We start from the raw sequence: 23,616 nt of genomic DNA, 5'->3' as shown, positions 1-23,616 counted from the left end.
AAAAACCAAAGGATGAAGGCTGCTGGTAGGCTAGGGTGGCAGTGGGACTTGCCCTCAGGCTTTAAAGAAGGCTGAGGACATTTGTTTCCTGAGTGGGAGGCAGGAGGGAGTGAGGCCCAGAACAACAGTGGAGTGTTTGTATTGGACGGGTGGAGAGACAGGAACGCTTAAGGGTGTGGATTTCTCTCTCTTGCTTCTTTAAATGGAAAAGCAATCCATTTAGCGTAAACCCTAAAATATATCAACCTGAAGAGCTTCCTCTTGAATTTTTATTTTTCTAGACTGTTCAGTATCCTCAGTGCAGGGAGCTGGTGAAGCCAAGCTCCAGACTGCCTGGAGACCAATTCCCATCCTCCTCATGTATTCAAATTCTCTAGCAGTTGCTTTAAAACTAACATTTTTTCTAATCTTAAAATATTTACTAAGGCAGCTTTCCTCTGAAGAGTTCAAAACATTTTACAAACCAAAACATTTTTTAACCCACAGAATTCACCAACTTTCCATCAGTAATCTGTAATGGAACTTCCTCTCTCCCATTTTTTAGAAGAAAACGTAAAATTTCATAAAGTTTAGATGATTCCCAAAGATAAGTTGGCAGAACCAGGATTCAAACCTAGGTCCTTTCTTTCTAAAGCTTATGTTTTCCAGTTATACCACGTGGAGTCTTAGGCTAAGCTTCAAAATCCCCAAAGAGGGCAAGTAACCCTCCCCAAGCTACACAGCACAGTGTGCTCAAGGAGAGAATAATTCTAGATGTCTTTGGAAGCAAGTAATGCAGAGACATAAGTGGGATCCCCTCCTTCCTCTGACCTCCAGAATCTAGCACTTCTGGATCCTTCTACTTGGTCTGTGACCTAAAATTGGAGTTGAGACTCTTTCAGCTCTCAGCATCAGTAGGAGTGATAGCAAAGGCTAGATAAGGACTCCCTGAAGGCCCAGCATTAGTGCCGGCTTGATGAGCATCAGATGGATGGCTCTCCCACCCTTTCCTTCATTTTTAGCCCAAAGACCTGAGCACAAATCAATCCTCTACATTTATCTGCCTTTTCTCGTAAGCATTTGTTTTCTAAGACTTGGTCACAGTGGAATCCATGTGACCTCCAAGCCTGCAGCTCTAAACTGGCAGGAGATCCTGTTTCTACTCAAAGCATCCGAGGTATTTATAAAACAGAAATAAGTAAAGCTTGTCTGAAATGCCATGCACACTGTATACTCTTGCCCCTAGAACATCCCCTCAGTCTTGGAAGGACGAGGAGACTAGACTTTTCCTATTGTCTAGCTTTGTGTTGAAGGCCCTGGTGGTCCATCCCTGAGGGGAGCTATTGCTCTCACAACTGGCAGAATTCACCAGACAGCCACTGATCTGGGAGAGGGAAGAGAGGGAGGTGAGAGAGTGAGCTCAGGCCTGCCAGGCCTGGGGGAGTGGACAGAATAGGTCTCTCCCTTGCTGAGGTGAAGGCCATGGTTTAGTGAATGATCATCTGCATTATAATGGGCTGCTTAGAGGCCTAAAAGCATTTGTGTTAGCCAAATTCTGTGGTGCTCTGGCACTGGGGGCCTGGGAAATCAGAATGCTCAGGAATGGGAACTGCTAATTTTTATTTTCCCATTAACTGTAGTTATTAATATCTGAGGGAAACTTTCTTTGCCTGCCTTACTGAGGTCCTGGGAGTGAGTGGTCCTTCAGTCAAGTGCTATGCCAGGCACTGGGACCTGCCCTCCTACTCATTCCCTGTTTCCTCTTTCTGGAAGCTCCTTTGCAGACACAGAAGACCCGAGGATCTGGGCTGTTCCTTGGATATATCCTGGAGGTTTCTTTTGTGCAATAAGTCTGGAGATGAGCTTCTCTTTGGTTGTATCCAGGTCTTTTAAAATTCCAGTAAACTAGATTCTTGAGTTCACTGGGTTCTGTTCACCTGAGATTTTGCTTCTGATGTTGCAGAATTCAATTATAGTATAGGGGTTTTTTGTTTGTTTGTTTGTTTTTGTTTTTAACAATGTTTAGAGATGTTGAATTTCTCTGTTAAGGTGTATGTCCTCTTAAAAAAAATCTAGACTCTCAGAGGATATATCTGCTTATGTTCTTTTTTGTTTCTTTGTTTTTTCTTAGGGTGGATTGGTTTCTCAGGGACAGAGAACCAGTTCTGCTTGAGATTTCCTAAGCACCTTCCTTGTTCATTTTTAGAAGATACTACTCATTCCTGAGGTTTCTTTGGGAGTGGGAGAGGCCCGCTTCGCTGCTGTACTTTAGTAAGGACATGTAAAGTGCTCAATTAAATGTGCATGTCAAACTGGTGACTCAGGCTTCAGATATTTTTAGTTTAGTGAGTTTTTTTTTTGTGAAAACTCCTAGGTTAGTAGCCATTCCTGACATTTCAATATGAAGTTCACATTTTCTTGCTTTGGTTAACTTTTCTTTCACTAGGAACTTGTAGGCCATTTTCTGAAATGTCAGCAGTTTGATTATGTGTGACCTTATGACCTTGTGGAAGAACGTGGTTAAGTAAAGCTGTTATCACCTGAGTGAGTTTACACAAAAAGGCAATTTCAAGGTCTTAATTTTGAACGAAACAGAGCAACATTAACATAGGTGTATTTAATTGTCAGTTCCTCTGCTTCTCTTGTATTAACTTTGGACAATCCCTTCGCCTCATAGCACCTGATTTGTAAGAGAAGTGGGATGAGATGGGAGGGGGGCGCTTCTCCATTCTGTTGCTTTCAGCCTCCTATGCCAGTGCACAGGAACAGCTCCCACCTCCTAGGTGATCTTAGGAGTTGGCCGTGTTGAAGGAAAGCAGCTGGGTATTCACTGCCTAGTGCTCAAAAATTAATGTGTCAGCTGGGTGCGATGGTGCACGCCTATAATCCCAGCTACTCTAGAGGCTGAGGCAGGAGGATTGCAGTTTAGTGAGACCCTGTCTCAAACTAAAAAATAAAAAGGACTGGGGATGTAGCTCAATGGTAAAGCACTTGCCTAGCGTGCATGAGACCCTGGGTTTGATCCCCAGCACTGCAAAAATAAGTAAACAAATGTCTCTTGACATTTCTTGAAAATAGCGTTGGCCTTATGTTGTCAGAATTTTTCTACCATTTGGAGTTTGAGGTGGTGGTGGGAGGGAGGATCTTTCAAAACCCAGAGTACTGAGCACTCTGAACACTCTTACCCACAGAACTCTGTGGACGACATACAGACCTAGACCAACATAGATGTTTTAAGAGGTGGTTCTGTGAGCTGCTGGCTCTAGTGCTCACCTACCCAGTGACATTAAACTTCACTGGAAGTGGGAACAGGGCCCAGGTCATCAGGAGGTGCAGAGCTCCCCGTAGAGGAAGCCGTATCTCCAGACTGGCAGTCCCTTTGAGGCTCTCCAATGCCACAGCAGTGAGTGACTTCAAGGGCGCAAAGACATGTCTTAGGAGGGGTGCAGGGCTTTCTCCTAGAATTCTTCTGTTCTTTTGCCTACCTCCTGTGGCATAGCTTTTGTTTTTCCATGACAGCTCTGACTTCTTTAGTTAAATTGCAGATAAAAGGGAGAAGCTGGCCCTTTTCCTGTCTTGTTTTTTCCTCAGAGGTATATCCTGTTGCCTACATTAGTGTTGAGGCATTTTTGGCCACCAAAAAGGATAATGTGGGATGGAAGCAGATCATGTTTTTATGCCAGTGTTGGGGTCTTCCGTTGTCCTCCTCACCCTCGCAGGGCAGTTTTGAGGAATGAAGCTGGCCAAAGCTCTAGTACTGACCTAGGGGTTTATGTGAAGGTCTGGAGAAGGGCAGCCAGGCCAAGTAAGAGGGGATTTACCTGCAGGAGGAGATGCAGGTGAGGGGCATCCTTTTCATGGGAAGGAGAGAAAAGGGGTGTGTGTGTGTGTGTGTTGGGAGGAGGGTGGTCCATTTGTGCATTTCAAGAACCCCTTTTAGCAGAGAAAGAGGAACAGCAAGCATATCTTGAAACTATTAGGAGACTTAAGGATCACCATTTATTATCCAGTGATTTTTTTTTTTTTTTTTTTTTTTGCAGTACTGGGGCTGGAACCCAGGGCCTTGGACATGCTAGTCAAGCGCTCTACCACTGAGCTACATTGCCGGTCCTTTTTATTTTTATTTTGAGACAAGGTCTCTCTAAATTGCCTAGGTGGGCCTCAAACTTGCCATCCTCCTGCCTCAGCCTCCAGAGTAGTTGGGATTACAGGCACGCGACACCATGCCTGGCTTTTCCAGTGATTTATTAGATCTGACATGGCTCCTCTTCAGAAGAATCAAGAAGAGTATGTCTTGGAATTAATTTTAAACTTTGTGGAGGAAGTCAGAGAAGTCAGTCAGCTAGACTTTTGTTCTGGTCAGGAAAGCGTATCTTTTATTGTAATTTCTGTCAGATGAGATAGTTTACTGAGCAAAATGGAGGAGAATTCAGTATTGGCGATGGTAATAGCTAATATTTTGAGGCACTTATTGAATTAATATGATAGAATTATTGGCATAAAGAACATAGCCTAAAATATATAATTGTTCAATTTATTTGAAGACAGAGCAGAGGCCCTGAAGGTTGTTCATTCTTATGAATTTTATTTTATATGGTCTAAAAGAAGTAGACTGCAAATCATGGGGAAAGTACAAAGTACAGAAATAATTTTTGCCTCTTAGCTGAGGACTATAGTTCTGTCCCCAGAATCTCAGGCAATTTGAACTGAAAGAGAATCTCTGGCATTGTCTGTTTCCAAATCCAGTCTTCTCATTTTGAAGATGAGGTCTTTAGGGTCTGAGGGTTAAGTGACTTGTTGAAGGTCACCAGGCATGAAGGGACAAAGCAGCACTAGGACCCAGGTCTCAGAACCTCCAAACTGGTGTTTCTCCCAGCACAGTGAAGAAACTGCCTCTCCTGTCCTTGGCCTCTGGAGAGCAGTGAGAAGCGTGGGAGGCACAGTCCTGGCCTTTACCAGAGAAGGAAATACCAGTCAAGTGAGTGTTAGAGACAAAGGACAATACTAAAAGCTCCTTTAATGACTAGTTGGGAACTTGGCAGCACCTTGGGTTCCTTTGTTAATATATAGACTACAGATGGAGTTAACTATCACCTATATAGCACCTACATCCCACTCATACTGGGGTGGAGGTGGGGCCAGGGAGAGATTGATACAGATACACAGGAAGCCCAGCCCACCACAGAGATGGAGACACTGTGGACTAGGAGCACATTTCCTTTCTGTCCTCACACACCCAGCCCTCCTGCCCTTCTGGGACTTTTTTTTTCCCTATGTAAGCTGCTGCATATTCATTTCATTTTCTAGGTAAATTTCACCTACCTAGAAAAAAGGGAGTGAAATACAATACAGTAAAATTTGAGTTTGTTATAACCTCTAGAACAAGTTCAGAATATTTATATTTAGTGGCAGGTCAGTCTTGGAAACCACACCATAAAATAAAATGCAAGGTAAATTAAAATGAATGTGATGAGTTTTGTTTTAAAATTGCCTGTTAATTCCTGGTTTGATACCTAGATAGATAGTAGAAATGCATTGTACACACACACACACACACACACGCACACAGGCACATATACACACTTCTCAGTCCTACATTTCATACACCAAGGCCCAGTTCTAGATCCGTAAGTCCTTTCCTGCTTAATTTTTTCCTGGACTAATTATTCTCAACTCCAATCTTCTAAAGTACATACATTCTTAACATAAATTTAATTTCTCCCCAGTTAAAATGCAAATTCTCCTTAATTGTAGTCCTGCAGAATGCTAGGCACACAGTAGGTGGCCAGGAACTTAAGCCCACTGAGATTCAAGGGAAGCGGCCCTAAGGACAGGTGGAAGAACAGACCTGTTCCTCAGCTCAGGTCTTGGATCAAGGCTGCATATTTGGATCACAATAACCATAAATTGTTCATTGGATTGCCTTCCCCAAATTGAATTGAATTTTTAAAAAAATTTTCTTCCTTTTTTTTTTTTTTTTTAAACACAATACCTTTATTTTCATGTGGTGCTGAGGATTGAACCCGGGCCCCGCCCATGCTAGGTGAGCGCTCTACCGCTTAGCCACAATCCCAGCCCTGAATTGAATTTTTAAACCTTGGCATTTTTCAAGGGTTGCAGAAATTAATTCTCCGCTGCATTTGCTATTTTAAAAAAAAGGTTGTAGGAGGACACTGTCTATCACATCACTCAAGGTCCTTTTATATAAAGTCCCACAGATTTTTCAAAAAAATAATTCTGTGCCAGAAAAAGCCCTGTTTCCATTGAATTTGTGTTATATGTCTTGGAGTAGGAGCATCTATATTAGCTCTCTCCATCTTGGGAAACCATTAGATTGACTGGGTTTCCCTTCTCCCACTGACTGTCAGAAAGCTCAGAGACCATCTAAGCTGGGTCACATACATATTCTTGCATATGTTTACATGTATTTTCCTTGTTTTAAAATTTTACTTAAATTTTGTTGCATTTTAAAGCTTTTTTTTTTTTTTTAAATATGCTGGGGATTGATAAGCACATTGCAGGATCTCATGCATGGTAAACATCAGCTATATCCCCATTCCCAGCCCTAAAAGCTTTTTTTCTAATAACAAAAATATTTTAAGTCATTACGAATTTTGGAAAATAGAGAAAATTTTCCAATATTCTTAACTAGCAATTCTAGCATCTTGAAGATTTAGGTATATAGTATTTCCTTATGTGTCATTGGAAATTGCAGAGTTAAAGCATACAGACCTAACAGTGGTGTTAAACTGTTCTCTCATGTAAAAGAACTCCTGAGGCAGGCAGTCTAGGTCTGATATGGTGGCTCCACTAAATCATCAGGGACCCAGACATCAGTTTTTCTAATCCGCTGTCCTCTTAATGGAGTGATGTTAAAGTCACTTCAAGGCCCAAGATGGCTGTTAGAATTACAGCCATACTCTTTGCATTCCAAGGAGACAGGAAGGAAGAAGGACAGAAGGTTATCTTCCTGTCTTTAAGGAGCCTTCCCAGAAATCAGACCAATCCTTCCAGAATGGACCAGAATTTAGTCACCTGGACTCACTAAGCTGCAAGGGAGGCTGGGGTATGTCATTTCTCAAAAAGGTGCAGTGCTAGGTTCTGTTACTAAGGATGAAGGAGAGACTTACCTCTTGGGAAGCAGTCAGAAGCCTGCCACATTTCCAAGTCATTCTCTATGCATATCTAGTCAGAAAGGATGTTTCATTGAAACCATTTCTAATTGTTTATTGGAAGAGTTAAAGATGCAAATAGATTTCAATCAATAAATATCAAACAAAAGGTATTATACTTTGCTACCTATAAGTTTTGACACGCATCCAGGGCTAGAAATGACTTTAGTTTTCTCCGAGGTTCACATATTCTGGGACCATTCAGGAACCAGAAATGGTTAAAATGGGCTAGGCATCAATATTGAGAATGATAACAGGAGAGGTGGGGTCAGTATTGAGGACCTGGAGACAGCTTGTCTTGTTGAAGGGGGCAGCTACCACTCGGCCCTATTCACTGTTGCTTTTTGAAAATGCTGGCTGCATATTGCCAAATATTCTGATTTTTTTTTTAAGTAGCCAGAAGTCTAGATTTTTATCTGAAATTTCCTGATTTTTATAACTTGGCAACTAATAAATTCAGTTTAAAAATGCCAGGCAAATGCACCACCAACCCATGGGCTGCCCATATAGGCTCTTGAGTCTGCAACCTTATTTTTCAGCTGGCAGCTGAGCTTGGTGGGTCAGGTGCCTATGATGAGGCTGCAAACTCTGCAGTTCCACCTCACCACAGCTTGTCCTCGGTGGCTAATTTGTCTCAGGATGTGAAGAGATCATAAAGATTTGAAGTTAAGCAAGACCACTGTGAGGGTTAATTGAGTCTCTCCTTCAACTGGCTCTTATTTTCTTCTTCAATCATTTTGGTGTGATATGAGTCAGAAAAAAACAATGGGGTTTGAATCTCAACTCAACTCTTAACAGCTGTGACTCTGGGCAAGCCTCTGGTGTCTCATTTGTGCCTGTACAATTCGTTTTCTTGCTTGTTTCTCTTTTTCTATCTTTACTGCTTTCAAGTAGCATAAGATGGTGGTTAAGAGAAGGTCTCTGGGGCCAGAGATGAATCCTGGCTTTTCTCTTTACCTGCTGTGTCACTTACCTTGGGGAAGTTACATAAATTTTCTAGGCCTCATTTCCTCATCTGTCAAAGGTAGCATCTACCTCAGAGGTAGATGGGAAGGATTAAATGAGTTAATGTACATGAAGCATGAAGAGCAGAGCTTGCTGCATAGATTGCACCACTTAAACATGGTCTGTTTCTCCATGTTCTTGTTTTGGCTTCCTCTGATGCTTTGTAATCTATAGATCTTTTAGCACACTCTCACAGGGGACTTGGGGCTCTGGCCCTCCATCTCTGGATAAGCACTGGAACCTTCTAGTGCCACTTTGCAGCCAGCCTTGAGGACCCCTGTCCAGTCCCAGACATGGCCATTGCTACAGGTCCCTCACCAATGCTTTGAGCTCTGTTTCTACTACCTTGTTTTTGAGCCCATCTGCACCCTTTTACTTTCCTTAGCTCACGTTTTTCCTTTCACTGTGACATGTCTGAGAAGGAATGAGTCAACTGACTGTGCTGTCCTGATCACATTATATCATTGACCACATAGAGTTGACACCTGTTCTCTGAGGCATTGCTGAAGGTCACCTTGTAAGATAAAGAGTCAAAGCAGTGTGAAGTTGCGTTAGCCACTTTCTCTCCAACAAAGGCAATAAGGACCCAGCAGATCACTTGTCCCAGCAGCCATAGAGAGCTGTCTATTCTTGGTGGATTAGCACAGGCTTCCCCCAGCAGGTTTGTGAAAATGGCTAAGTGTCCAAGAGTGTGGCACTGCAGGTGAATTAAAGAAATTGTCTTTTCTCCTAAAGACTTTAAATGCAGAGAAAGTTAGACTTGATTGTGTTTCAATTAAATAGTTTCTCATTCTTTAAAACCTTACCATACAATCTTTTCAGCTTTCAGGTTAATTTGAACAAGAGATCTGACCTGATCAGCCCAACTGTGCAGCTCGTCGAGGACAGTTAATATTCACAGTGAGAAGAATAAGTGATATAGGTATGTATTGCAAGGATTTTTCTGTTTGTGTGTCATTTCCACCCCTCCCCCCATGTGTTGGTGAGCAGTGAGTAGAAGGGGAAGAGGAAGGATTTGTTTTATTTATTTATTTTTTATTCAATGAGAATTATTAACTTTGGGCTGGGATTGTGGCTCAGTGGTAGAGCACTCGCTTACCATGGGCGGGACCTGGATTTGATTCTCAGCACCACATAAAAAGATTCTCTTTCCCTCCCTCTCTCTCTCTCTCTCTCTCTCCCCTTAAAAAAAAAAAAAAAAAAAAAGAATTACTGACTTAGATCAACCAGGAGACTGATAAAACCATTCATTGCATTATTCTGTTCTCTCCAACAAAGGCAATAAGGAAGGACTTCCATTTCAGTTCCGTATTATCAGTACCCAGGCAGAGAAACTGCAATTTCTGATAGGTTTTATTTTTAGGGCTTCCACTTACAAGACTTAAAAATCTATATTAACAAACTGCCTCATCTTGGATATTAGTCGAGCATTGTTCTGACCAGCATAGATGGCAGAGCTCCAGCAAGGTGAGGGCTGAGAGCTGCAGATTCAACCCATTGAGCATCTTTTAGTGCAGTGCTGTGTACTTTTTAAGTCCGCGGACCTTGCTGAGAATCTGAGAGCTCTTAACCCTCTCCCCAGAAAATCACATACTCGCATAAGCTTTCACATATGATTTCAGGGATTCCCCAACCCTAGAATTCTCTAGGAACCCACAGACCTCAAGTCAAGAATCTTTGTTGTAGGAGTCTGTAGAAAGCTTTCAGGGGACATGAAAAGCTTACCCTCACCCTTACCCCCAGGAGTGAGGAGAAAAATCACCAGCAGTAAGTTTTAAGAAAACTGCTCATCACAGGCCAAAGGCAGATCCTGAGGTCTAGCCTTAATGCAAAATTTTGAACAGGGTAAGTTTAAAAACATTGTTTTCTTGCCCTGAAGGCTGCTAGTGCGGGAGCTGTGCACTTTGATTTCCTTTCCTTGTTCAGTTGAGAAACTCCACCAGAGGTTGTCTGCACTGTTTTTTGGTTCTGTATTTGCCAGAGTCATCTTGATTTTAGAAAAGACCTCTCTGGACTTGCCTTAGCTCTCAGGAGAGCTAAGTCAGTTATACCCCAAACATTTTTAGGAGATTTTTTTTTTGCCCGTCTATTTTGTCTCTATGGTTGGCTACCAGAGTTCTCAAGATGACTGTTTTTAGCAGAGGCTACTTGAAACCCTTCCAGGGGGAAGTAGTTGCCATAGCTACCTGGGCTGTGAGAGTTACCATTTTCTCTTTTTGGTTCCCTTGTGGTTTCCCTAATCCTTAAGGTAACAACTGATAATGTTACTCTGCTGAGTAGCAAGGAAAATACTAGATTTTTGTTGCTGTTGCATTTGTTTCGTTGTTGATATTTGGTCTTATGCATTTGACATGGGTGGTGTGTGTGTGTGTGTGTGTGTGTGTGTATGGTTGTGTGTTTTGTACATAAGGCAAAGCTACCTCAAAAGATGAAATATTAGGAGAGCTTGGGAAAAATCACATGTGCATATATATTTTCTATACTGCAATTTAAAATTTTGATCCAGTGGTTTAATCTGGTCCATCTTTTTTCCTAATTTTGAACTAATGGCAACAGTCCAGTGCCTTCTGCAGGAAAAAATAATTGGTGAGTTCATTTCACACTATCTGAAACCCCCAAAAGCCAAGATCCCTGTTACCCAGGCTGAGAATTAACTAGACTCTCGCACCAGGGCCTCCGTGAGCAGAGGGCTAAGTCAGACTGAGGTTTCTGTATCTTTACCTGCTTTGAAAAAAGAGAAGTAGGGTCAGCAGGCAGTAAATACAGCCACACCTGCTGGCACCAGCAGTCCTTTCTGTGTTTCCATCCAGGGCTGTAAATACAACACTGAAAGCACACCTGGTGCTCCAGGTGCAGATTAAGTCTATGGGGAGATTTAAGGTGGCCTGTTAACAGAAATCAAAGCACTACACCACCCCCCGGCCCCGGTCCTCTCTTGCCTTTCTGACTAGTCTTATTTTTCCACTTTCAAAAAGAACTCTATCCTCAGTGTTTTCCAATTTGCTTATCCTGTAAATGTTCAAGAGATTAAAGAAAGAATAGAACACCCTCCTCTGTTTGCTCATACTCAGGACTGTGTGTGTGTGTGATTAGGGCTGTGGCCTGTGTGTTCTCTGCAGAAGCCTAGATCTGAATTTTGGAGGCAGCAGAGGTGGGCACTGCTTCTGATAGAGGAAATCATAGGCACTGATGGGGCAGGCTGGGTTCACCTGTGGGTTGTGTCACAGTAGGACATGCCTCTGTGGTGGGGTAGGCTCTAACCCTCACACCTGTGCTCTAACCCCCAGGTCAAAAATGAATGCCATGCTGGAGACCACCGAGCTCCCCGCCGTATTCGACGGGGTGAAGCTGGCTGCAGTAGCTGCGGTGCTGTACGTGATTGTCCGCTGTTTGAACTTGAAGAGTCCCACAGCCCCACCTGACCTCTACTTCCAGGACTCGGGGCTCTCACGCTTTCTGCTCAAGTCTTGTCCTCTTCTGACCAAAGAGTGAGTAGACCGTGTGCCCTCTGTGTGCCCAACCTGCTGATCTCTTTGGCTTTGTGTGATATTCAGAGAAGAACCTTGTTGGGCCATGGATATAGCTCGGTGGTAGAGGGCTTGCCTAACATGCATGGGTACTGGGTTCCATCCCCAGCACCAAATGGGGATAGAACACAAAAGACTTCTCAGATTATGTCCTTAAGGCATCAATGAAAAAATGGACCCATTGGTGTTAAAACAGCCACAGTCTTGTTAGTAGTCTTGTGTTTAAACCCTGGAGGGTTGGGAGAAAGAATCTGATTTTTGTTGCCTGGAAATTTCCTGTACTCCAGTGTAGTGTCATTATCCAAGACAAGGACTTTGCAGGAATGGTAGTTGGTTGTTAGGTAGATATGGAAAACTTGGACTAGTTCTTTAGCAAACACCCTATTGCCAATCACAGGACAGGGAAACCATCCTTACCCCAAATAACTGATAAGCACAAAGGCATAGACCTTTGTGCTTATTTGGGTACTCTCCATCACCATATTGAAAAATATGGCGAGGGTTAGCTAAGAGAATGCCCTAAAAGGAAGTGGCTTCATTCCCAGTGTGCCAGGTTTCTCTGCACAAGCCTAGATCTGAACTTTGGAGGTAGCAGAGGTGGGCACTGCTTCTGATAGAGGAAATCGTAGTTGTAAAATCAAGGGCAACTGCCTTCCAGCTCATACATACTGTTTTTAACATAGCAGTATTAATTTTCCCCTGCAGCTGTCTTCTGATAACTATGCCTTGCTTTGGGCTGAGCCAAGCCTCAAGCCTGGGGCATGCCATGCCCTTCCCATCAATCTAAATTCCAGACTCCTTTCTTAGAATTGCTGCTTTCCTCAGCCTCTTGCAGCTGATCCTTTTCTGCTTGTGGGCCTCACAGGACTGCAGCTCCTTGCAGAAATGTCTTTCTCAAACTGTATTTCTTCACTACTTGACTAACAAAATTTCCAATGCTCAATGGATAATAATAGAAGCGTTTCTCTCCACTGTCTTTTGGGGATTGGTAACCCTGGATGAGTGCTTATCTTTTAAGAGCAGACAAATGGGCAACAGAGACATGAGTTCAGCTTCTTGCTTTGTCCAGTTCAGTCATCTAGTTGATTTTCACATTGTGGGCTTCTGGTGCTTGGGGTGCCTGTATATGACTATGCAGTTTCCTCATAGTCATGTCAGTGGTATCATGACCTCGAGTCTGAGAGATGTTGCTTAATACCAGTGGAGCACCACACACAACAGAAATGTCATCATATTGAGTTTGAAACTGACCTTGTGATGGACCTTACAGTAGGTTCCACAACCAGGCATCAAACTAAGGATGTGGTGTTCTTATGTCACACTGGGTTTGCAGGGAAAACTCTTCCCTCACAGAGGATGTGCACAGTAATTGTGTATTTTGGAATTTGCCCTGCATTTTCATACTTCACTTTGAATGTTTCCCCAATACTTAATTGAGGTAATTCACTAATTTGGCCTGGCACCCACTTTCAGATTGAGAACTTCTAGACCCAGTTTCTTGATCATCTGTCTCATTTTAGGAGATCTTTTGAAAACCAAGGTATTTAAAAGCCTGCAAGTTTATATGCAGATGAATGTAAATTTGCACCCAGCATCACTACCTTAGTAATTAGAGAGAGGAAACCTTGGGAAAGCTGCTGTTGCCCAGGCGCCAGAAAAACATCATGTAAAGTTTGATTCGGTACTAATTAGTCAAAGTATAAATAAAAGCTGAGTATGGTAGTTTTTTATGTCTTTCATATTCTTCTTTCTTTATTGCTATTGTTGTTTTAATATACTTTTTATTTTTTAATTTTATTTGTTGTTGTTGTTTCCATATTTTCCCTTTCAAAAATAATGCAGAGTCATGAAGTCCCAAGGTCTCCCTTTGCCTTTTTCCCTCCCTGGCACACATTCTTTATGAGCCTTAAGGACTGGCCTGGTGTCTTTTGAGATGGCCCACCCACCTCCTGATTTGGAAGAATGTCCCTGCTCCCATCCTCTCAGAGGCCCCAGGCAGTGTGCAGAAAGTGAGCCTCAACCTGAGCCAGTGGCACTGATTTGGAGCCCTAGTTTATTGGCCACGGGCCAGGCTCTCTCCCAGGAAGTCTGGATTAGGAGGGTGGGGTGACCTAGGTTGAAGGCAGAACTGGTGTTTGTTTAGGAATTAGCTACAGTTTGAAGGTGGGTGTGAAAAGTCCCCAGAAACAGTTTACTTCCAAAACCTGTTCTTTTGATTATAGGACTGGCCCTCCTACAGCATTATTGGAGCATTATTTAAGCAACTGAATTGCAATTACACAAGTCTTCTGACTTGAACATGACAAATGGTTAAAGGACAAAGAATTCTGTTCCCCTCCACTTTCAGTAACCTCTTTTTTTCTGATTTGGATTCTAATTTTAGGAACACCTATATCCTGTATTTATGAAACATAATGTTTTTAGATTCCTCTTTTGTCCATGTTACTGCATTTGAAATTTGTTGAGTCTCTCCCATAGAGATTCTGCCACTTAATCCTCTTAATGACTTGGGGATCGGATTCATTATTCCTGTCATTTAAGGATGAGACTGGGAGTAGCAGAGAGGGAAACTGAACCCAAACTGGAGTGTGATTCCAAAGTTGATTCCTTTCTTATCCAGGGGGAAGCTAAGAGGGAGTTTTGTCAGGGTGTAGGTGAGAGAACTGAGACATGGAGCAGGAAGAGGCCCTGTGTGGCCTTTGATCCCTGCATGACCTCTTTTTTTTTTCCCCTATCACTCTGGTGGAACCCACTATCCTCTGATGTTCTTTCTCTGTGTCATATTTCCGAAACAGCCTCTTGTGTATTTGAAGCTGTGGGCAGGAAATGTCTGTTATGGGTAAAAGTCCTTCTCCTGGGACTTTGAAGATTTTTTTTTTTAATGAGGAAGCCTGTCTGCAGCCTTCACAAGATCTCGCCTAGGCTGGAAAGTTGGTTAACTGATTTACAGTGAGCTGTTGGCATTACTCAGTAGCCCTGACTACTGGCAGTCCTTATTATGACTTAATGCGAATCGGAACATATCCCCCTGCTGCTCTGGGGCAAGAAGCGAATTGGTAAAAGGTGGACATTCAAAGCATGCTGTAAGAGTAGGGATTTTTTTCCCCCTCTCAACAGTAAAGTCAATTTTAAACTCTGCTTTAAGATAATTGACCCAAAGATACAGCATAAATGAAACTTCCAGGTCTGAAGGAAGACCTTTGCTTCGGTGGGACGATGTGGCTCTTGTTCACTTAGCAACAGATCAATATTTACCTAGTGATTCATTTTTTTGTTTTCAAGAAGTGTTTGCTTTTAGTGAAACAAGCAGACCAAAGCTCAGTTCTGAACTATGAGGAAAATCTAGGTGGTGATACAAATCTCCATTTTTTTCAAGAATAAAAGATTTAATGCATATTCATTTTTTTTTTAAATAGAAAATAAAGCACACAAAAATCATCTGTAATTCTTCCATCCAGAGATAGCATACCATTGCTATTTTGGTAATCATCTCTGTGGTCTTTTCTTCTGAATGTACTCCCCTTCCACAAAAACAGGATGGTATGATTTGTTTGTGTTTTGAGGTTTGTTTGTTTTGTGTGTGTGTGTGTGTATGTGTGTGTGTGTGGTGTGGTGCTGGGGATTAAACTCATGGCATTGAGCATGCTTGGTAAGCGCTATACCACTGAGCCACATACATCCCCAGCCCCAGGATGATGCATATTAGCTGGTGACCTGTTTGAACATTTTATATGCTATAACCATTTGCCCACACTGCTGCCTGTCTTCTAACATTCAATTTTTAACATTTTGTCATTCATTCAAATTTCCTCATAGTTTGACAGCAGTAGTGGAGAGAAGTTTGAACTAGGGTGCAAACCTAGGTCTTCTACCTCCATACTAGCCAGGAAACTGTAGATAAAGTGCAGCCCCTTTGGTCTCCAGTTTCCTTCTATGTAAAATGAAGTAGTCAAGATATGTACATTGCCCTTTGATACTAGTATCCTCTGATTCTGACACTCTTGCTTTGCCAGCAAGCATCAGAAAAGTCCTCCAAGAAGGACCCTTGATATCAGGCAAGGAAAGAAGCTAAAGAAAAGGGTTTTCTTGTGTGTCTGTCCTCTCCTGACTATTCCATTCCCATCCCCCATACCCTGGGGACAGGCTGGCACTGTTTCCCTTGAGCTTTTTTTTTTTTAATACTTTTTTCAGCTATCATTTATATATAGCAAAATGCATAAATCTTAAGTATTCAGTTCAGGACCTTTTTACCTATGTATTCAGCTGTGTAACCACCACTCCTTTGGGCTTTTACAGGAGCACCCCCAGTCTCCTCCCTCCTTCTGATCCAACCATCTGTCATAACGCCACTTGAGTTGGCTTCCTCAAGCAGGCTATTACTTCAGGCATTCTGCAGTGTGATGCCCCCAACCTACCGGTCCAGCTTCATAACTCACCCATGACATTCTCCGGTTGCCAGGAAGTGCCTGTCCTCTGGGCTCTTGTCCTCTGGCTACTCCAGATTCCCTTCTCTCTCCACCCAAATACCTCTTATCCTGCAAGAAAAACTTGAGCAGCATTGATTCTGAGGAACTTTCCCTGACTTGTCCCACACCCCTTCAGCCGGAAAGAGTCCCTCTTATGTTTTTCTACCACATTTCTAGTCTCTTTTGCATGTTCCACTGGTTTTGTAAGAATTTGTGTCTCTCTCTCTTCCCTATCACTGGAGTAGATGTACCGGGATCAATAGCCACCCACTTGGTGAGACAGATTAGGATTCTGGCAGTTCCCAATCTTTAGTACAATGTCATTCTGTCTCTCATTTTCCATAAACAGGTGTAGGTGAGAGATGTTCTAGTTTTGGAGAATGCCATGTGGGCCAGCAAGAAAAACTTCACTGTCTCCAGCTTGTTCAGTGGCACCCCAGGTAATCAGATGTACCTTTAGTTCTGACAGAGCTTTGTTTTTCTGGGAAGCCTCTCCCCTGTCTCTGGAAGCAGATGGATTTCATTCATTTATTGGTCTTTAATTAGTCAGTGCAGCTGCAAATCCATGTATAATGGCAGTCTGAGGCCTCTACCTTTTCCTGTGGGCCTCCCTGAAGTTTCTGTCACCTAGGTCCAGGTTAGAAAGTGAAGACGGGTAGCAGGTGTCTGTCTCTGGAATCTGCTATTAAAGTTATATATTACCTGCTGCTATTTCACTCATTAGGAGGCTTGTCAGAGCAGGTTGTGGTGTAGCTAAAGATGAAGGCATTTAGGAGAAGCAAGATGGAGTGCTCAGCTAATAGACAAACCTAAAACAGAGAGCTGAGGCATCTTCATGGGATGCAAGAGACATCTAGGAGCCCCTGTGGGGTCCAGCAAGTGAAAGCAGTATGATCAAAACCACAGCCATGTGTCTGTGGTTCTTTCTTCCCCAGAGATAGAAACATAATAGTTTCTTTTTTGCAACTGGCTGCCACCTGTTTTACTCAGAACTGGATGTTATTGTTCTCCACTGGGGTTGAGATACCTGAAACTTGACTGTGAGGATCATGCCCATTCCAACCCCAAACCAAAAATAACAGCTCCGCTATGCATGGTGCCCTCTCTGAATGTTTCTTCATGGAAGCTGCTTTACCGGGTTACAAGAGAATGGCAGCAACCCATGGCTTTTCTGTATGTGGTAATGGAGTTATCTTCTGGGGTTTCCTCATTTCTGTCTTCACTCAGAGAATAAGTCTCAAATGGGAATTATATTGAAATGTCATTCTCACCCTGTTTAGTTAATATCTTTAGTTTCTCACCAGTCATCTGGTCATTTTGGTTCATGAACATTTGAGGATCTACTTGTCTTGAGACTAAGTTGTTGGGAGAAATTTTTTAAAACATTTTTTTAATTGTGGATGGACACAGTACCTTTATTTTATTGATTATTTTTATGTGGTGCTGAGGATCAAACCCAGTGCCTCACATATGCTAGGCAAGCATTCTGCCACTGAGCTACAACCCCAGCCCTCTTTTGGAAGGATTTTTAAAAGATCATTTTTAGAACTGGGTATGGTGGGACATGCCTATAGTCCCAGTGGTGCAGGAGGCTGAAACAGAAGAATTGCAAATTCGAGGCCAGCCTCAGCAACTTAGTGAGGTTCTAAGAAACTTAGTGAGATCCTGTCTCAAAATAAAAAGATAAAAATGGCTGGGTACATGGCTCAGTGGTAGAACACCCCTGGGTTCAATCCTCAGTACTGCAAATAAATAATGATTTTAAAAGAAGCTTTTCATTTTGGAGTTTTCTAGAGGCATTTTTAATTGATTTCTTTGCAACTCTGCCTCCTAATTATTTCTGATCATGCAGAGCAAATCTGCTTTTGATTTTTCTCTCAAACAATACCATCTCTCTCTTATATATACTCACTTCCTGACAGTAAAATCCTTTTTTCTTTTTTCTGTCCCAAATAAAAGCCTGGTTCTATGTAAGCACATACTGAATTTGTCATAGATGTACAAGATAAGCTATTTTTGTCTTCATCTACAAGGAAATATTAAATAATATGTCTAGTTAGACATACCCTACAAAAAGAACTGATTCAAATGTCTAATAGTGCAATACATGGAGTTCTTTTCCAGATCTAAAGAACATAGGACTCCTGTGTAAACTACTCTCCTGCCATTTTTTTCTCCCTGCCTCATTTTTATAAGGCCATTTATTTGCAGTGGCAGTGCCAAAGCAGAGGCTGTGACAAAGGCCTTTGATGTGGATGATAGATATTTTCTCAATGTTAAATACAACATTAGGCAAATGCAGCTTCACACACCCACTTCAGTCAGACTCCTCCCAGGTATAGTTTTGGAGCCAGCACAGCTTATTTCTAGTGAGTTAAAGCTGAAAAGAATTTCATTAGCTTGGGCTTAAATTCCTCTTAGTTTTTTCTTGCTCACAGACATTCCATATCAGATTTAAATCCTTTCCTCCTTGGCTGAACACTAAAGCTTTGTCCTTTTTGCAGGATAAACTCCTAATTGCTTTAATTCTGTTGACCTGATTTTACCCATTTTAAGAGCTATACAAATATTTCCTTGGATGCTTGTGGTAAACTATGAACAGTTATAGCCCTCAGACCTGGAAACTTACAGTTACTTAACTGTAACTTAAGTTACTTGCAAACTTACATTAAGTTTAAGATATAAATATATATCCTGAAAGATGAAAGGCTCAAAATCATCTTTATTGGATGGGACTGAAGAGCCTCAACTGAGGTTACTTTTTCAAGTGACTTCATCTTAAAATTGCTTATGCAATTTTGAGTGATTGTAATTATAATTAAATTGTCAAGACAAAAAAAAAAATCCTAAATTACTGACCTTGGGATGTAGTTCTCTGTACTAGGCTGGCCAAAACTTTCTAGTTTGGCACTGACAGGTTTCCTAGGACTTGAGAATTTCTGTGCTAATGCTGAAGAAGTCACAAGTAAACATGAATGAGTTGGTCACACTCTTACTCACTGGCTTCTGCCATCATTTGGTGAGGTTTTTTGAGTGGGTGTTCACTTGAAGGTGATGTATACTTTGCCAGTGGCCAGGTTTAATTTAACTTTTAGATATTTGGCTATCTGCATGGTCTCTGCCCTAACAGGTCACTTATTCAAGGAGCTAGTCATGATAGGAAGGAAAGTGCCACCATCTTTGAGGCATCTTGTGTGGAATCCTGATGACTAACCTGAGTCTGCTAAAAAATTCATCCACTTTCTCTTAGATCCAGGCTTGGCTTTTTTTTTTTTTTTTTAAGAGTCTTTGTGCCTTCTTTCAGGAATTGCTGAAGCCTGAAATATATAAAAAGATTCAGAATCCAAAATATTAAAGACTTTCTCTATTTAGTTCATATAGAAGAAGTCTCATCTCATGCCATGCACTCTAAAGCAGTAACTTAAGTTAACATTTTCTCCAAATGTCTGTCCATCCTACTTCCTGCTCTGTTCCTCAAGCCTGAAGTTTTTCTTCAGGGGTCTACTATATCTTCAGAAATGTAAAAGCCACCTGTACACAGCAGATTCCACCTGTGCACAACAGAGTCCATTGTCACATGGTGACATCACACAGTGTCAAACCCAGCACATATGGATGGACAAGTGGGTCTCTACTCCTGTCCTAGATCCTTTTACTAAGTTACCCCTCCATTCCAGTCTTTCCCAGACTAGGAACCAAGGTCCATCTTGACCCACCATCCTTAACTTCTAACTCTACTTAAACTACTTTACTTAATTTACTTTATAGGTCTTGCCTGGTATCCACCTTTGTGGTCCTTCTTGATATGTTGTTGCCTGAAAATTGTTCCAATATCTAGGAGCAGAAAATGGATCTCACCTTCTGGAAAAGTGCAAAATTTCCAAGTGTAGCCAGCTTTTATCAGCTCCTCATGTTTTATTGATCCCATGAATTCCGTAGTTACCAATTTTGATCTCAAGCCGATCTTTTTATCTGCCTGCCTCTCAGCATGCCTCCCCTCACTATGATATGACATTTTCCACTACAAAATAATATGTACTTATTGGTAAAGTATATTTAAGACAATAAATTGACTCCAAAAATAATATTCTAGAGGGTAACAATGTGACTCCTAGACTCTTAGTGCCAGTGTGGTCCTCCAGTGGCTAGAGATCAAGAGCTCACTACAGTCATACTTCATCTCTGTCTGAAGCAGCAGTGAATGAAGTGACCAGCTTTGGACCCTGGTTATCTTCAGCAACATCAAGACTATCTATCTTTCCTGGGCTGGAGGTGTGGCTTAGTGGTACAGTGCTTGCCAGGCATGTGCAAGACCCTGGGTCCCATCCACAGTACGGCGGTGGGGATGGAGGTGTTCCTGTAAATGGAGTCTGGAGTCTGTTGTGGGGGATTGGTTTTAGGATCAGAATGGTAGTGATATCATAGTTACTCAAGGACAGCTTTTTTCTAGGTTTATAAGGAATCTATCCACAGAACTCTAGGAAGCTGTTATTTACACAGAAAGCTGTAATCCTGGTTTGTGTATGATCAGATGAGATGCCGTTGTTGTGGCCACCCCAGCAACTGATAGAGAAGCGCCAACAACTAGCAACAGTGTACTCCTCAGCACTCTTCATCTGCCTGAGGTAGCTGCCTACAGTGTTATGGTGAGCCATGGAAGTGAGTCAGTCATTGTGACAGCCTTGGAACCACCCTAAATCTCCACCCAGTGTCAACTTCTGATCTTAGAATGAGGGCTCTTGGTTAGTGTGGGCACTTGACATCCAGCCAGACTACTTAACTTTTGAGGTAGCCATTAAAAAAGTCTGTACTCTGAAACATTTGGGAAACCTCACCAGGAGGTCAGTGACTAGCCCAGAATTCTGTGGCCTCCCAGGAAGGGTAGAGGTTCAAGAGAAGCAGCAGGTTATGTATTTTTCCATTTTTCCACTGGGTGCTAGTGCTATTACCAGTGCTATTACCTGATTTTCCTGTAACATGTAGCACCAGGTCCTCCTCCTGGCAAGACCCTGAACTTGCTCACGCAAGTTGGTAAAGATCAGTTTGAGTTCCATATTAATATGAAATGAGAGCCCCCATAATTTCTTTTTTAACTTAGAACTTAGGAGCCATAACAGTATGGACTTTTCCTGCCTTGGTATTTGAATAAAGGAAGGTTCTTCTTGTGAATGAATAAGTAAAGAACTATGTATTTTAATAATCAATTAATAATAGTCAGTAATCTACTCTTGCAATCTGCTCACCCCCTGCACCCCATATTCACCTCTTCTTGTATATAGTCAACAATACCTTTTCTCTTATTTCCATCTTCTCTAACCATCAAAATCCTCTCTCTCCTTCCTTCAAGACCTTAAGTCCTACCTCCTCCAGCATCCTCTAACATTTACCCATCTCTGTCTCTTTTGCTCTTCCCCAGTGATGGGGATATAAGCAGAAACCCTTCGTGTGTATATCTTCACCCCCAAGTTAGAGGCTTAAAGACAAAAACTGTTTTAAAATTATCTGTCCCCCATGGCTGCTACTTTGTGCAGGATCAGTGAACACCAGTGCTTAAAGATTGTCTTGATAGGAACCATGTGGTCAAGTGTCAGAATGAGTAATTTAGACAAAGGATAAAGGAGTATTAAAAAGGGAGATGGGGGCTGGGGCTGGTGCTCAGCAGTAGAGCGCTCACCTAGCATGTGTGAGGCACTAGGTTCGATCCTCAGCACCTCGTAAAAATAAATAAAAGGCATTGTGTCCAACTATAGCTAAAAAATTATATTTAAAAAAGGGGGAGGGGCTTGGAATGTGGCTCAAGCGGTAGCGCACTCGTCTGGCATGCGTGCGGCCCGGGTTCAATCCTCAGCACCACATACAAACAAAGATGTTGTGTCCGCCGAAAACTAAAATGTAAATAAAATATTTTAAAAAGAAAAAGATTACAGATCAGGGCTGAGAGTATAGCTTAGTCAGTAGAGTGCTTATTTAAAAAATAAAAATAAAAAAAAGGGGGAGATGGAACTATGCACCTAGAGTGAGGACATCTGAAAGATTCATCAACTTTGAATAGGTCGGATGGTATGAGAGAAGGCACAGAGGTTGGTGGGGCAGGAGCCCATGACAGTCATCATTTAAGAAAGCACTCTGGCAGAGAACTGGCTTTGCCTTCCAGGCCAGCACTTCTCACCTACCACATTTGTCCTTTTGTCCTGTGGGCCTTCCAACCTGCTACCAAGGTAAGAAGGTGGCAGAGACCTTGGCACAGTTGGCACATGTCCTCATTGTTGCTGCTTTACCCTGACCCCACATCACCTCATGCTCCTGTCCCCCAGTTCCATGATCTTCATATGATTAGACTTTGACCATCTCTCATAATTCCCAGTGATGAACTTAGTGTTGTTTGCATGGTGTTTGGACCTGCCACCCAATCTGCCCTTTGCTCATTGTCCTTTTGATTTTGTTTGCTAATGAGTGTCTGGCCCTCTCACTGGTCTGGTCTCCACAGTTGCTTCCTGGCCAGCCCTTAGACAGGTCCCCATGCCATGATCTGGTGACAAGAGCTATCTGATGACACCTGAGAGTCCTGGTCTGTAGGGGAAGGAAAGGAGGTCAGATCACATGGAGTCTAAAATTCCAAGAAGGAAGGAGTTGGGACTTGTGCCTGGTGGTGGTAGGAAATGGAAGGTTAGGTCAAACTCCGAGGCCTCCAAGGTGGAATCAGTGGTGTAGGAGGATAATGGAACAGCCTTGGGCACTGGAAGAAAGGGCTGAGTCACAGATAATGCCAAGGTTACAACGCACTGAGAAATAATAGAATCATGAGCAGAAATAGAGAAGTCATGGGGCTGGGGTTCTGGCTCAGAGGTAGAGTGCTTGCCTACCATGCGTGAGACACTGGGTTTGATCCTCAGCACCCCATAAAAAATAAAATAAAGATATTGTGTTCACCTATAACTAAAAAATAAATATTTAAAAAAAGAAGAAATAGAGAAGTCACATGGGGCAGCTGTTCTCTCGGGGAAGGTTGTTTGGTTTGGGGCTTGTCTCTGGGAATTACACATAGGCAGGTATCCATGTGGCTACAGAACAGCTGTGAGCTCAATGCCAGACATGCAGATTACAGGTCATCGTGGCAAATAAGTTTAAAAGGGCAGGGCTGAGAGAGAGAGACCCTGAGGACTGGTGTCCGAGGCACATCATGGTCAGTAAGGAGGTAGAACCAGCAAATAGCCAAGAGCAGACAACAGGACAGGGGAGTAAAGAATCAGGGACCTGAAGTGTCACGGGAGCCAGAGAAGGAAAGCCATTAAGGAGGTGTCAGAAACCACAGAACGTCAGGATGAGGTCTGACCAAAGGCCTTAGACCTTGGCTAGAAAGATTGAGGAATGTTGGAGGATGTGTTTTCAATAGTAAGGTGAGAAAGGAAACCAAAGAAGCTAGTGAGGACACAAAAGACTGAGAAAGGAAAAAATAAAAATAAGAAA

General features: G+C 42.4%; 1 protein-coding gene and 1 long non-coding RNA gene across 2 annotated transcripts in view; one reads left to right on the top strand and one right to left on the bottom strand.

Moving 5' to 3' along the window:
* The window catches only part of Abhd2 (abhydrolase domain containing 2, acylglycerol lipase), a 102,666-nt gene that overhangs the window by 13,033 nt on the left and 66,017 nt on the right, over nt 1-23,616 (top strand). Inside the window, exons 2-3 of the mRNA XM_015493086.2 lie at nt 8,979-9,078; nt 11,444-11,644. Of these exons, the coding sequence (XP_015348572.1) occupies nt 11,451-11,644 (194 nt within the window). The 5' untranslated portion in view covers nt 8,979-9,078; nt 11,444-11,450. The remainder of the gene's footprint in view (nt 1-8,978; nt 9,079-11,443; nt 11,645-23,616) is intronic.
* On the bottom strand, nt 862-22,957 carry LOC125612486. Its single transcript, XR_007342841.1, has 3 exons — nt 22,828-22,957; nt 11,655-11,664; nt 862-872 (listed from the first exon to the last, which is right to left on the bottom strand). It is a non-coding gene; the product is annotated as an uncharacterized LOC125612486 (long non-coding RNA).

This window comes from Marmota marmota, unplaced genomic scaffold (genome assembly GCF_001458135.2).
Source record: "Marmota marmota marmota unplaced genomic scaffold, marMar, whole genome shotgun sequence".
NCBI lineage: Eukaryota > Metazoa > Chordata > Mammalia > Rodentia > Sciuridae > Marmota > Marmota marmota.
This window is presented reverse-complemented; position numbering and strand designations above follow the sequence as displayed.